The 13,717-nt window shown below is 36.3% G+C and overlaps 2 protein-coding genes across 2 annotated transcripts; both read right to left on the bottom strand.

The window, feature by feature from the left end:
* Window positions 1–6,947: 6,947 nt before the first annotated feature.
* On the bottom strand, window positions 6,948–8,550 carry LOC140980809 (uncharacterized). Its single transcript, XM_073446860.1, has 2 exons — window positions 8,192–8,550; window positions 6,948–7,575 (listed from the first exon to the last, which is right to left on the bottom strand). Exons 1-2 carry the CDS (start codon window positions 8,548–8,550, stop codon window positions 6,948–6,950), a joined length of 987 nt encoding a protein of 328 aa, XP_073302961.1.
* Window positions 8,551–8,746: 196 nt separating this feature from the next.
* On the bottom strand, window positions 8,747–12,539 carry LOC140981520 (uncharacterized). Its single transcript, XM_073447941.1, has 9 exons — window positions 12,389–12,539; window positions 11,937–12,067; window positions 11,779–11,845; window positions 10,750–10,802; window positions 10,184–10,238; window positions 10,023–10,097; window positions 9,781–9,898; window positions 9,120–9,166; window positions 8,747–9,040 (listed from the first exon to the last, which is right to left on the bottom strand). Exons 1-9 carry the CDS (start codon window positions 12,443–12,445, stop codon window positions 8,933–8,935), a joined length of 711 nt encoding a protein of 236 aa, XP_073304042.1. The 5' UTR covers window positions 12,446–12,539; the 3' UTR covers window positions 8,747–8,932.
* Between the last annotated feature and the right edge of the window lie 1,178 nt (window positions 12,540–13,717).

Here is a 13,717-nt window from a genome sequence, read left to right as displayed (position 1 = left end):
ATTAACCCAAAAAGATTAAATATGATCATTGTAAATGAATTTTTCTTAAATAATTAGAAAATTTTCAGCAGATGCGCTGAATTAATTAGAACGTTTTCAATATAGTATGTCGATAAATGTTTTTCTATATGAATTAGTGATTGAGTCCTTATGAACATTTAAAAAAATGTGTCTTTAGTTATAGTAACGGTGTCTTATAATTTAAAATATTAAATGAAACAAATTATCAAGATAAAAAATTAATTAGAAAATTCAAAATATGTGATTACTCAATTAGTTTAATTGACACGCTCTTTAGTTTGCTGATTTAACAAATGTTAAATCCACAATCATTGAGTTTGACAAGAATTCTTATAGAATAAAATGCAATTATAATAAATTACTTGATTGTATATGTAATAGAATTTTGTATATTTCATATATGTTTGATTTATTTCATTTATAAGATTGTAATTTTATATATTATGATATAAGATTTGTTATATATCTTAACATCGATAAATTCATTAAAAATTTATATATTAATTTCTGCTACTATATAATTCTGGTTTCGCCCTAAACTTTTGTGTATTCGTTTGTTTGAATTTATTATTCCTCATTTTACCAAGACTCGTAATATGTCAAACATGAAAGTGAATATTAATTTAAAGAGATGATAATATTTATATATTGTAATAAACATATTTACCCCTCACGATAATGATAAAACTAACTTAAAAATAATATGTTGATGAACATATTGTCAGGAATCCAAAAATACAACTCACATGTCAACTTTGACACTCGATTTTGAGTGACTGCCAAAATGTCTCAACAACCCACAATTTTTGGACAACTCCAGACAAGGGTTCTGGAAAAGACAATATAGTTCAATTATAATAAATTACTTGATTGTATATGTAATAGGCTCACCTTTAAATGAGTCAACAAAATTTCAACCCAACTCACTTAAACTGTTTGGCGGTGCAGGTCAAACATATAGACCCAACCTAAATTGACGGCTCAAATCACAACGATATTTTATCGTGTTTTATTTAAATAATTTATAATTTATAAATATAAACCGCAAAAAAATTTCGGTTGCATAAAATTTTAATTTAAACACATAAATTCTAGCAAACTATCATATGAGGACATGAAAAAAAATTAATAATGTTGGGGATCGATGTAGAGTTTAGAGGGAGGTGAATAAATTCTTTCCTTTGACGATAGTTTTTACAAAGGGTGCTAGAATCCTGTTAGAGACTGTAGCTGTTATTGTTCAAGCGTAAGTCCAGAAAATCACAATAATAAGTGGGGAAACGATCCGATGGAGTAAGGTGAAAACAATAATAACAGTAGGCAGTAGAACAGTAGTTGTTTCTGGAAGTTTGAAGATAAAATCTTCTACGTCTTCCTTTCTTCTATTTCCAGAAAGTATCACTAAAAGACTTTCGATTTTACAGTACACACTTGTACACACCCACTTCAGCAGGACTTAATTTTTGCCTACTGAAACTCTTAGTAACTCAACACAATATAGTTCAATACAGCAAGGTTCTGGAAAAGACTCTTTTCCATATTACAAACTCTTCTTCAAAAGTATAGTAAAGTTTTTTGCTTGAAAAGGTGAAGAAACAGTAGTACAAAATGATCTCCAAAGATCATATGTAAGATATGAAGCGTGTACTGCTTTTCTTGCAAGTTGAGCTTGGAAGATAACGATTGGTTCGCGGTCGCTCAATGTAACGTTGGATAGATAATAAGTTCTTTTTGAAAATGATCAGCGTTGTTCTCCAAATGGGTTTGATCCATATATATAGAGATAACTTGAGTCCAACGTCTATAATTGAAAACGGCTCCTTGACTTCTGATGGAAACAGCTTTATTTCCAAAAAAGGATCCTGCATAAAGCTTTTAACACAATCAGTCTTGTTTTATACCAAAAATGGTAAAACGAATTAAATGACTTCGTACAGCATTAATGGTGCAGTTAATGCTTAGTACTAGGTAAAGTAACGGTAACGTTTAAGATTGAAACGATCGAGTAAAAGTCGTTAAGTACTGATCTAGTGAAGCCAAGTTCTGCCTAATTCTGCTTCTGTTTTTCTAAGCCGTTGAGTATTAACTAAAGTACTGCTTTTGTTAAAGCGAATCGATAGCTTCTGCTTTGTATTGACTTCTGATAATTGCTATTCCTATTGGTTTTGATTCTCATCACCACAACTAAATTAAGTATATCAACTTCCCCTTTTGCGGTGATGCCAAAACCTAGAAGTTAGAAGCGATGAATAATAAAGTAAATAGCAATTAACACCAGATGATTAATGAGTAAATAAACAGTTGAACACGGTTCATAAAGCAGTAAGAAATCTTAGTCATCTGTTCCAATATCTCGGAACAAAGGTTCCTCATCCTGAGGATCTTGATTTCTGAAGGATGATTCTACAGCATGTCCTTCAGTTCTTCCTTCTTCTGTCCTTCTTTCTTCTGTTTCCGGTCTGCCTTCTGTTTCCCCCTTTTTGGCATCAAGCGCCTGAACATGAGTAAGTAAGAGATCCACTCGTCCAGCAAGGGTAATAAGACCAGTATGCAGTATCTCCAGAATTGGCGTTTGACTCGAAACTTGGTAATTTAGAGCTTGAATTGATTGAGATTGAGACTCAATCCTGTTGTTGATAGTTTCGTGTCTAGAGTCCATAGATTCAACTTTGGTAGAGACGGAGTGAAGAGATGCGTCATGAGTAGAGATTCTTCAAAGAACATCAGATTGGCCAAGCACGAGGTCAGCGTGGCTTTTAAGGACATTTGTTATAAAGAGGTCGGATCCAACCTCAAGTTTAGCCAATGATTATGTTGTTTTAATGACATACTGCGTGACTCAATCTCTGAAACTTGTGGTGGCATAGACCTCACCAGCATGTGCATGAGATAACTGCTTGACGATCTCTGAGATTTTTTCAATATTCCGTCTGAGCGTGTCAATTTCAAACTCAAGATTGAATTGATCTTCTTCTGGGGATGGGCTTCTGGAAAGCATTCGTCCTTTGATTTCAGCAACATGCGCAATATGAGCAATTTGAGAGGGTGATTCAGTAGGAAGGACAACTAATGCAGTATAAGAAACATGATCTGCTGGAGCAGTAATGATAGCAGTAGACTGTTCAGCAGAAGATCTTTCAGCAGCAGAAGCTTCAGGAAGAGTTCTCTCTTCTGGTTGCTAGGCTTCCATGGCCTCCAACTGTTCAACGGCTGGAGTTTGATCATTCTGGATAGCTACCATTTCTGCTTGATGTTCAGTGGAGAATATCTCCAAATTCGGCAGTGATGGAGAGTTGGCAGCATATGATTCTTCCATTGGTTGGTCCGCTGGTTGGATTAATTCATCAGTTTGGGCTGTTTCTGGTGCAACAGAGATATCAATAGCAATAGATTGAACGACTTCATCCACTGAAGCCATTTCACGGACAGAGATGAGAGGAAAGGATTGAGTAGGAAACTTGCGAGAGACAGGAGTACTAGAAACCTTAGCTTCTGGAGGAGCTATGGATCTTTCCTCAACTAGCTTAGTCTGAGCAAATTCTGGAATGAAGCCTACTGAATACTTTTCAGAATCTCCAAATATCTATTTCTGAGCAAGAAGTTGCTCATTCATCATCTTCAAACGGTCAGTAAGAATAAGGATCACATTCTGATCTTGAGCAACAGTGGGAATCAAGGAATCAAAATTTAATTGGAGAGTCTTCAACACTGATTATTCCAGCTTCTGACATTTAAGCTGCTCAAAAATGAAGCTTCGGCGTTTCATAGCTTCAATCACACTCTCTGTCTTGGCAAGATTAAAAACCTTTTCCTCATTCTTCACCATTTTTCCAAAAACACCTGGGTTTCTGAAGAATGTGAGAGGATGGAATACGCGAACCTTGTGTCAATCATCAAAGAAAGTCATTTCTTCATTGGCAGAATTCTCAATTTCTTCCAAATAAAGATCAATACCAGATAGAACAGATGATTTGGCGGCGTTGAATGGTGGTTCTTCAATGAGTTTCCCTTTACCTTTATCCGAAGATAAAGCAGGCATCACGGGTCTAAAAGCAGAAGACCCTGCAGTAGGTTCACGAATAACAACTCCAGACAAGGGTCTGGAAGTTGGAACAGAAGATGTTGTAGCAACAGAGACAACAGCTGGTTTAGAGACAGAGGTGGTTTCTGGTACAGAAGAAACGGTTTCTGGAAACACTTGTCTCAACGGGACAGTGTATAAATCAGCAATTGCTGTTGTTTTCTTGATGCGAAGCAGAGTGCGAGCTTTCTTCTTGCTGGGAGTAGGTGGCAAAGATGGTTGAATAAGAGCAGCAGATTCTTCAGACACTGTTTTATCAGAGTTCGTGGAGATAACCACTCTTTTTCTTTTAATCTTCTTCTGAGGTCCTAGAGCCTCAGTTTGCGCATCTCCCACTTCTTTCTTCATAGAAATGAATTCAGTCACAGTTGGCTTAGGCCTTAGCGCAAGCACATTGTCAGCATCAGCCATTGTGACGTAAGAGGCGTCATATTCAGTAGTAAAGGCAAAACCAGCATTTTTGAGCATTGTGCTGATCTGAACAGCAAAACCAGAACTTTTCCTCATCACCATATCCTTCATAATTTTGAAAAAAAAAATCGACTCCAGTCCACCTTATACCCAGAAGTGATGGCAATCATCACCTGAACTTTTTCCTTGGTCAGACGATCAAACGTTCCAGCTTTTACCAACAGTGCATTAGCAACAATATCAGCGAGCACTTGAAATTCCATCTTCAAAAGCTTCTTGAAACAGGATGGAGAGAGTTCCTCTCCAGAAGCTTAGAAACTGAGTAGGGCAGTAGACATTTCTTACTTTGAAATGCCAGAAAATTCAGAGAAACCAGAACAAGGCAGAAAGAAAGTGGATCCCAATAAGGCACCGTCGATGGAAATAGATGCGTTCCCTTGAGAATAGATGATTTTTCCTTCGTGTACAGTTGCCTTGGCATAGAAATCCAGAAGAGCAGTTTTGTAGATAACGGCAGATGCTTCCAAAAATTTTCTGAGACCGGATTTCTCAATAGCTTGAAACATCTTGACAAGATGTTCATCCATGATAGTTAGGATGGAAGCGAAGTTAACTTGATAAGCGTTCAAAGTGTAAGCTCCGGCCATTTCTGTAAACAAGATAAATTTGACGTAATTTCTGTAAGAGAAATGTGAGCAAGAGAAATCAGTAGCTGGTAGGCAAAAATCTGGAAGCGTAAAATTAAAAGGAAATGAAAGAGGCAGTTAATATTCAAAAATGTACAGCGAAACATAAGGACACGTGTCAATATGTTTGCGGTTGAGTATTTGAAAAGTTAAACAGAGGGTGTCAGAAAGACTAATGATTTAAAAACTTTGAAAAGAGCGGGCTGTCCAATTGGTTACTGAAAATAACCAGAAAGAGATTTGTCGTTTTATGATAATATCTACTGAAAGTTATAAGGTACTGAAATATTTCCAGCACTTGATAAAAACCAGTAGACACATTGTTTTATCGAAAAGACAAACATCCTTTCTGCTTCTGACAAAACACGAAAGTATAAGTCTGAAAAAGATATTGTTCCCCCTAAATCAATGCAACTAATAAATGCGAAGATACGAAATCTGAGGGAATGAAAGATGATTCTCAGTATTCGTGTACGCAGATGGACGTCTCTTCAGCTTCCTGAGACTCTATATAAATGTCTGCAAGTTCACAAACTAAGTTCATTTACACTTTTATCAAATCAGAACAAATGAGTAGTTCAAGCGACCTCTCGGAGTCTTCTCCGGAGTCTGAATCAGCAGAGGAATTTCAAAAACAACTTCGAGCCTCTCGTAAGCAGATGTTTGAAGACATCCTTTTTCAAGATATGAAGACTTGGAAGAAATTTCTTGTTATATAATATGAACAATCAGTTAGATTGTTCAACATTATTAGGGCTAAGCTGAGGGATCATCTCTTCCACAACCACAATCATTCGAAGAGAGGGGTTCCTGCTGAAGTACTTCATACTGCTGATATCAACAAATGTAGTAGATAAATATATTGTAAAGCATCTGGTTTTATGAATAAAAAACTCATTTCGTCATGTCTTGTTTATCTACTACTTTTATTGATTGCGAATAAGTGAATAAACAAGTAACACGAAACAAACAGAAGAAAGAGTGAGAAAAACTTAGTCCGAATAATTTAATGATCGATGACTCGTCTTCCTCCAGTCTTGTCTATAAAAGACGATAATTTCTGCTCATAATAACAGTTATATTCTAATGGATTGTGAAAGCAGCACTCATGTTCCTCATCCTTTCTGGACACCTCAACTTCTGTAAGAATTAAAACATGGTGCAGAAGACTTCACTTTTTACGAGGTCATGTCCATTTGGACTACTGCCCATGACCTTCAAGAGATCAACACCGGAGAATTTCCTGCTTCTGCTGGACAGAGGTCACTTGCAAGACGGTTCAAGAGGCTTGCTCGAGTTGATCACATATCCGAGCTGGTCAAGGATGATGTGCTGAACCACATGCTGCTGTCAAGAGAGTGGGAGTGGCTCGACCTAATTATCAATTCTGAAAACCTTCGGAATATTAAGAGTCGTGATTTAAACAACTGGTTTAGAATGTGGCAAGATGCTGTAGAAATAAGTTTGAATCAAGTTGTAAGGCGTCGATTTCATTCTTAATAAAACATCAGTAGTTACCACAAATTGTTTCCTTTTCTTATGAACTTACTGAAATTTTAAGAGTAAAATGTAACTGATAATAATTAGCAAACTGTCAACAACAATATACTCAAGTTAAATCAATTAAGCCAAGAACATTTCGAAAATAAGAAAACTTATTCTCAGGCAGAGGCTTTGTAAAGATGTCTGCTGCTTGTTGATCAGTAGAAATGTATTTCAGACGAATGTCCTTCTTCTGCACATGATCTCTAATAAAATGATGTCTGATGTCGATGTGCTTTGTTCTGGAATGATGTACTGGATTTTGCGTGATTGTAATGGCACTGGTATTGTACAGAAGATAGGTGAATCAGAAGCTTGAACTCCATAGTCTTTAAGTTATTGTTGCATCTTAGTATTTGAGAACAGCAGCTTCCAGCAGCGAGGTATTCTGCTTCTACAGTAGATGTAGCTATGGAAGTCTGCTTTTTACTAAACCAGGAGATCAGCCTATCACCAAGGAATTGACAAAAACCATTTGTGCTTTTTCTGTCTAGTTTGCAACCAACATAATCAGTATCTGAATATCCAATCAGATTGAAAGATGAATCATTGGGATACCATAAGCCGATATTTTGAGTTCTCTTTAAGTACTTCAGTATACGTTTCCCAGCAATATAATGTGATTGCTTGGGGTTAGATTGAAATCTTGCACAAATGCAAACAGCAAATAAAATATCAAGTCTACTGACAGTAAGATACAATAGTGAGCCAATAAGACCACGATACTGAGTTACCTCTACTGGAATCCCACTTTTATCCTTATCAAGCTTGGTATGGCTGCTTCCACTCCAATGAGGTAGAGCTGCTTCCACTCCAATGAGGTCATCTACCAAGCTTGATAAGGATGAAAGTGGAATTTCAGTAGAGGTAACTCAGTATCGTGTAGATGAGCTCATTGGAGCTAAACTTTTTCAGAAGCTCCTTGGTATACTTAGCTTGATTTATGAAAATTCCAGTATCAAGTTGTTTGATCTGTAGTCCTAGGAAGAATGTTAATTCTCCCATCATGCTCATTTCGAATTGATTCTGCATCAATTTAGCAAACTTTACACATAGTTTGCAGTTAACCCAAAGATAATGTCATCAACATAAATCTGCACTAATAGTCTTGATTAAAGTGAACAAAGTCTTGTCTACTGTGTCAATTGTAAAATCATGATCGACAAAAAATTGTGAGAGGGTGTCATACCACGCTCTAGGTGCTTGTTTTAAACCATACAGGGCTTTGTGTAATTTGAATACATGATGTGAGAAATGATCAATAAAACCTGGAGGTTGTTCGACGTAGACTCTTCTTGTAGTAGACGATTTAGGATGGCACTCTTCACATCCATTTGATAAACTTTGAAATTCTTAAAAGCAGCAAAGGTAAAAAATATTTTGATAGCTTCAAGCCTTGCTACTGGTGCATAGGTTTCATCATAGTCTATTAATTCCTCTTGTCGGAAACCTTGGGCCACCAATTGTGCTTTTATTTCTAATCACAGTGCCTTCGTCATTTAGTTTGTTTCTAAATACCCACCGGGTTCCAATTACAGCTTGGTGAGATGGTCTAGGTACTAGAAACCAAACTTCATTCCTTTTAAATTGATTGAGTTCTTCTTGCATAGCTTCAATCCAGCTTGGATCCAGAAGAGTTTCTTCAATTTTCTTCGGTTCATCCTGAGAAATGAATGCAGCATGCATATATTCATTAATCATTTGCCTTCTGGTTCTCAAAGGAGTTGCTGGATTTCCAATAACCAAAGATGGATTATGTGATTTTCTCAAAATAAAAGAGTTTAAAGGGATTTCTTCCTGGTTTGACATATTTGGGTTAAGCTCAACTAAACCAGTAGCAGGTTCGAGTATGTCAGCTGTTGGTACTGGTATATCTGACGTATGTAATTCTCATCTAATAATCACACATATTTAAAATATGAATAAGGAGAAAAAAAGACACATTTAAATTAAGCAATTAATGTAAAACAAGAAATTAATAAGGAGATAAATGAAAATTCACATATAAAGTCAATAGATAATAGATATATATGAATCGAAAAAAATAGTTTAGCCAATAAGCCAGTCATCTCCCTACATCACAGGGCATGCTTGCCGCAAACCAAATAATCAACCCTTATCTACCATGTTCGTGTTGCAATTGTCGCAGAAGGGCAATTCAAAATTGACAAGTAGATTAAAACCAGTGATGCTACTCCACTTCTTGCCCAGTGGGACGTCGATATGGCATATATCTACGGTCTTTCGCAGCATTTTTCCTCCTCTTTCTCTCGATAAAAGCCTCAAGTTTGCCAGATTCCTGTTGCGTGTAATAAAATAATTATTTAATCTACATTAACAGCATAGACGGAACATTGCGACAATTACTTGCCCTTTACCTTGAGTTCCTTGTATTTTTCCATCAGCTTTTGCTTCTGAATTTCAGCTGCGAGGAAAGACATCAGTTAAATTTTTGAAGCACTGGTATGCATTTTAATATTAACTTCTTTCTAATTTCTTTTCCTCTATATTACAGCTTCTTCATAACATTTATGTATAATTATATGAATTTTAAAAATAAGGTAACACTCAATCTCAGACACCAATATAGAAGTCCTAACCTGAGTTTTTTCTGTGTCTAAACCTTTCTTAATTCCTTGCCATGCAAGAGAATGCAAGTGTATTCTCTTTTCACTATTCAACAGCCCCCAAAAAATTGCTAATGATAAAATAATCCGCTTTTTTGTTCTTATTTTATTCTTTTCATTCTTATCATGTGACTAGCGGTTCAAAAAGTTAAAACTAGATCCCCTTGTTAGCTTGTCATCAGCTAACCCAAAAACCGAAATCAACAAAAGAAAATAATCACAATTTTTCTCACCAATCTCCAGATTGGAGAACTGACACAACCGATCATTCTTCCCTCTCAACCACAAAACGAGAGAACTATTAATTGCGTTGAGAAGGTATACAGCAAGTGTTCAAGGTTATACTGGCGCATATCTGTGGTTAATGGAGGAACATAGGAAGGGATCGAGGGAGAGCAAAAAAGAAAGTTACATTTTTTCAGATAGTAAGGTTGTTTCCCTTTCTTTGCAGCTTCCCTCTCTTTCTGCTTGTGTGTGGCCAAAATATCGTTCTCGGTACACTTTTTTGCAGCAAACTTCAATTCTTTATCCTAGCATGGACAAAATAAAAATAATGTAGCTCAAACACACATGACATCTTGCAGTAACATACATAATTGACGAATGAACTAGTACAGCCAAACAATATCAAGTTTTACTTGAATAGGAACTTACAATCTGAGCAATGTGATCCTTTAGTTCAGTTTTAACTTCTGGGTTCTTTGCTTTCTCCATCTGTATCTTCAGTTTCTAAAATTCCAAAACCAGAATCAATTTGACTACAAGATTACAAAAGAGCAACAACATTAAGAAAACATTTGAATAGAAAATGGTACCTCTTTCTCAGCCTGAAGTTCATTCTCATAGAGAAAGTTATATCTCTTCTTGAACCTGCACATCAAGAATAAGTGTTTAAAATCAACCACACGAAAGTGTTCCATGAAAGACTGAAAATATGATACGCGATGTTGTATTACTTCATAATGCATCCCCAAAGTTCGCAGACCACAGATAACAGCAGGTACCATATTTTCAAGAAATATGTTTACCTATCAACTAAAACACACACAATAATAGTTACTCAGAGATGCAAGCCTGTTGTGTTTCAAATGAAACCACGAGAAAGTGTTCCGTGAAAGACTGTGAAAATAGGACACACTCTTGTATTACTTCCTAACGCATCCCCTAAGTTTGCAGACCACATCGGAAACATGTTCCCCTCTCAACTAAAGCACACACAATATTAGTTACTCAGAGATGATAGAGTGAAATTTTAAAGGCGGTGGAAATAATAGGCCCAAGCATTCCCAGGTTTCTTCATCAATAGCCAAAAATTGTTACAGGAGAAACCATCATATCGAAAATAAAAGAAATAGGAGGCTGGCTGAAGAAAGAATCTTACCCTTTCACATCCAAGTTTCCATATAATGACTCAAAACGAGGGTCACACACCACCTGCACATAATCAGGCACTAACTTAACCATACATAAATTGGAGAGAGAGTCCTATGTTAGATTGCTTGGGCCTTGGGCTAAGATAAATCAATAAGAATGAAATAAATACCAAAACCAACATCTTACCAAAAAAAAAAAAACATACGTTGCCTAGATAATATTTACCCAAGTAAGAATGGGCGATATGCTGCTGTTTTCGGATGAATGATTTAGGTTGAAATAAAAACCTCCATAATCAAAATTTAGAAAGAAAAATTCAAGCCTCGCTCGAAAAGCCTAGGTAATATTTACCCAATCAACAGTCTCATACAAATCTACCGCCACCCTGCACAAAGATATTAAACCATCATCCAAGGTTCACAGAAATGCATAAAGCCTCTGGCCCACTTTTACATCTACTTATTTTAGAAACCCTTAGAAAGATGGTTGTGGTTTCAGACAGAGTGGAATTCTTAGAAAGATGGTTGTGGTTTCAGACAGAATGGAAGCATTCTCGAGTTGATGCTTACCAAGTTGCCATCCCATTTTTCTTTCCTAATTGAAAATATCATGACTGCCCACAAATGATCACTAATTCAAATTTTCAAAAGTACGAGAAGACTCAAACTCGATCCCCAATGTTCATGACAAAACTCCTGGAACATGCAAGAGTCAAATTCATCAAGAAAATAAGCAGGAGGATTGTAGCTCAATCCAAGCTAGATTTACATAAAATGGCCCCAGTCTCCATGTATAGGGTAAACATAAGGTTATAGCATGCCAATGCTCAATAGCCACGACAGATGGATTTTTGAATTTGTCTCTAATGATAGGCAACAATATTAAATCTTCACCAGCTAGTAGCTTCTGGGTCCTCAATAAAACAATACTTCAGAAACTTTATATTTATGAAGTGGGGTATAAAAAAATTTCTTTTTGGTTAGAATATTTTTCACATGAAATACAACACAAGGCGAGCAAATATAAGTAAAACCACCTTCTTCGGAACTTGAACTACTTCTCTGAATCTACCAACAGGCTTCTTGCTACTCATCTCCATTGGCCTAAATGATAGCACAAAATTAGAGTAAAAGATAGCAGAACCAAAAAAAACTCAAAAAAATGTAAGAACACGCACACAGATAAGGAATAAACCTATTCTTATTTGCTCGACCTCCCTTTTTCTCTGCATTGGGCTTCCTGTAGACCATCTCTGACCCATCAGACCTTGCTCTCTGCAACTCCTCAAATGTCACCTCCGCAAGTTCCCGCTCTATCTCACTCTCCTGAATTGTCAAGTTAAAGCAATACATTATAACACCTTTGAATTCTCGTGTGATTATAGACCCACAGGCGGCGGCGGCAACGTAATTGGGGAAGATAGGAACAATTCAATGTTTGGGATGAAAATCGCAACTTCCGACAAATTACAAGCAAATTTTTATTTTATTAGATTTGGGGGAATCAAAACGGTAGAAATAATTCCGATGCATAGTTTTGTAATACATTTGATAGAAAACTAACAAGTTAAAAGACCAAATTGAGCAAATAGAACTTCCCGTAATCCAAATAAGAGAAAATACACTTCCTTGGAGCAGATATCTTACATCATCAGATTCAAAGTCATCATTATCGCCGAACGTGATTTTACTTGAAGTTTCCATGGCTGATTCGAGCAGCTTCTTTCTATCAATTTCGGATAAACACAAAAGATTTCAGTCGGAAAACCAGAGAAGAAAGGCGAAAATCGCTGAAGAAAATGTTCACGAAGGAATATATCGAATCACAGCGACGGTTTGTGCAAAACCCGTCGTCATTAGCGACAGGTTTGAGTTAAACCGTCGCCAATAGCGACGACTTTTGTAAACCGTCGCCGATTCACAACCGTCGCTCTTTGCGACGGTTTTACAACAACCACAACCATCTTTCTAAGCATTCCACTCTGTCTGAAACCACAACCATCTTTCCAAGGGTTTCTAAAATAAGTAGATGTAAAAATGGGCCAGAGGCTTTATGCATTTCTGTGAAGCTTGGATGATGGTTTAATATCTTTGTGCAGGGTGGCGGTAGATTTGTATGAGGCTGTTGATTGGGTAAATATTACCTATGCTTTTCGAGCGAGGCTTGAATTTTTCTTACTAAACATTAAATGATTTTTCTGGACTTTAAAAATATATTTATATTTAATCTAGATTTCTATATATTCTATAAAAATTTATTTTATTCAATGTAATTTTTTGCAAATTTTTAAAAAGTCGTGTGTTATTTAAACTTGATTTTTAAAAAATCGGCATTACTTGAACCACAACAACATAAATGTTCATTAGTCTTGCATTTTACATTTAAGGTGCCTTGAACCTTTTTTAAGACGCAAGGTTCAAGACGACGCTTGTGGCTTATCAAACTGAGCCACGCTAAGGCATAATGTAAGAGAGTGTAAAATATACGAAAGATTTATGTCATATAGAATCCAATATGATCTGTGCTTCCTTAGCTCTATTTTCAGCCTAGGAGCATGTTTTGTGGAGTTTTTCATCAGACATTTATAACCAGTTCAAATTCCTCACTTCTAGTTTTTTCGTTTGACGAAAAGTTATCTGCAGATGGTAGCAGACCGTGCTAGAGGCTCTATTAAAGGACATCCTCATAGTGATGGACTTATCTTGCGCGCTTCTTGCTCGGAACTACTGAGCTGTTGGTTTCATGGTTAGCTCATATATTCTTCTGTTGAAAATCGATGATCTTTTACTGTAAACAGGTAAAAAGCCTGGTGTTGAAAGCGTTAACCTCATATTGGAAGGTCCAAAGATTAGAAAGATGAGTGAGATTTGAGCTGCCTCATCACATTTGTTCCACAGTATTGGATGAGTCTAGTGGATGGTTTCTTTTAGTTTCTTCTAGCTTGCAACATTGTAATTACAAATTAAGACAAGTGC

Source organism: Primulina huaijiensis, chromosome 7, assembly GCF_012295235.1.
Source record: "Primulina huaijiensis isolate GDHJ02 chromosome 7, ASM1229523v2, whole genome shotgun sequence".
In the NCBI taxonomy this organism is placed as follows: domain Eukaryota; kingdom Viridiplantae; phylum Streptophyta; class Magnoliopsida; order Lamiales; family Gesneriaceae; genus Primulina; species Primulina huaijiensis.
This window is presented reverse-complemented; position numbering and strand designations above follow the sequence as displayed.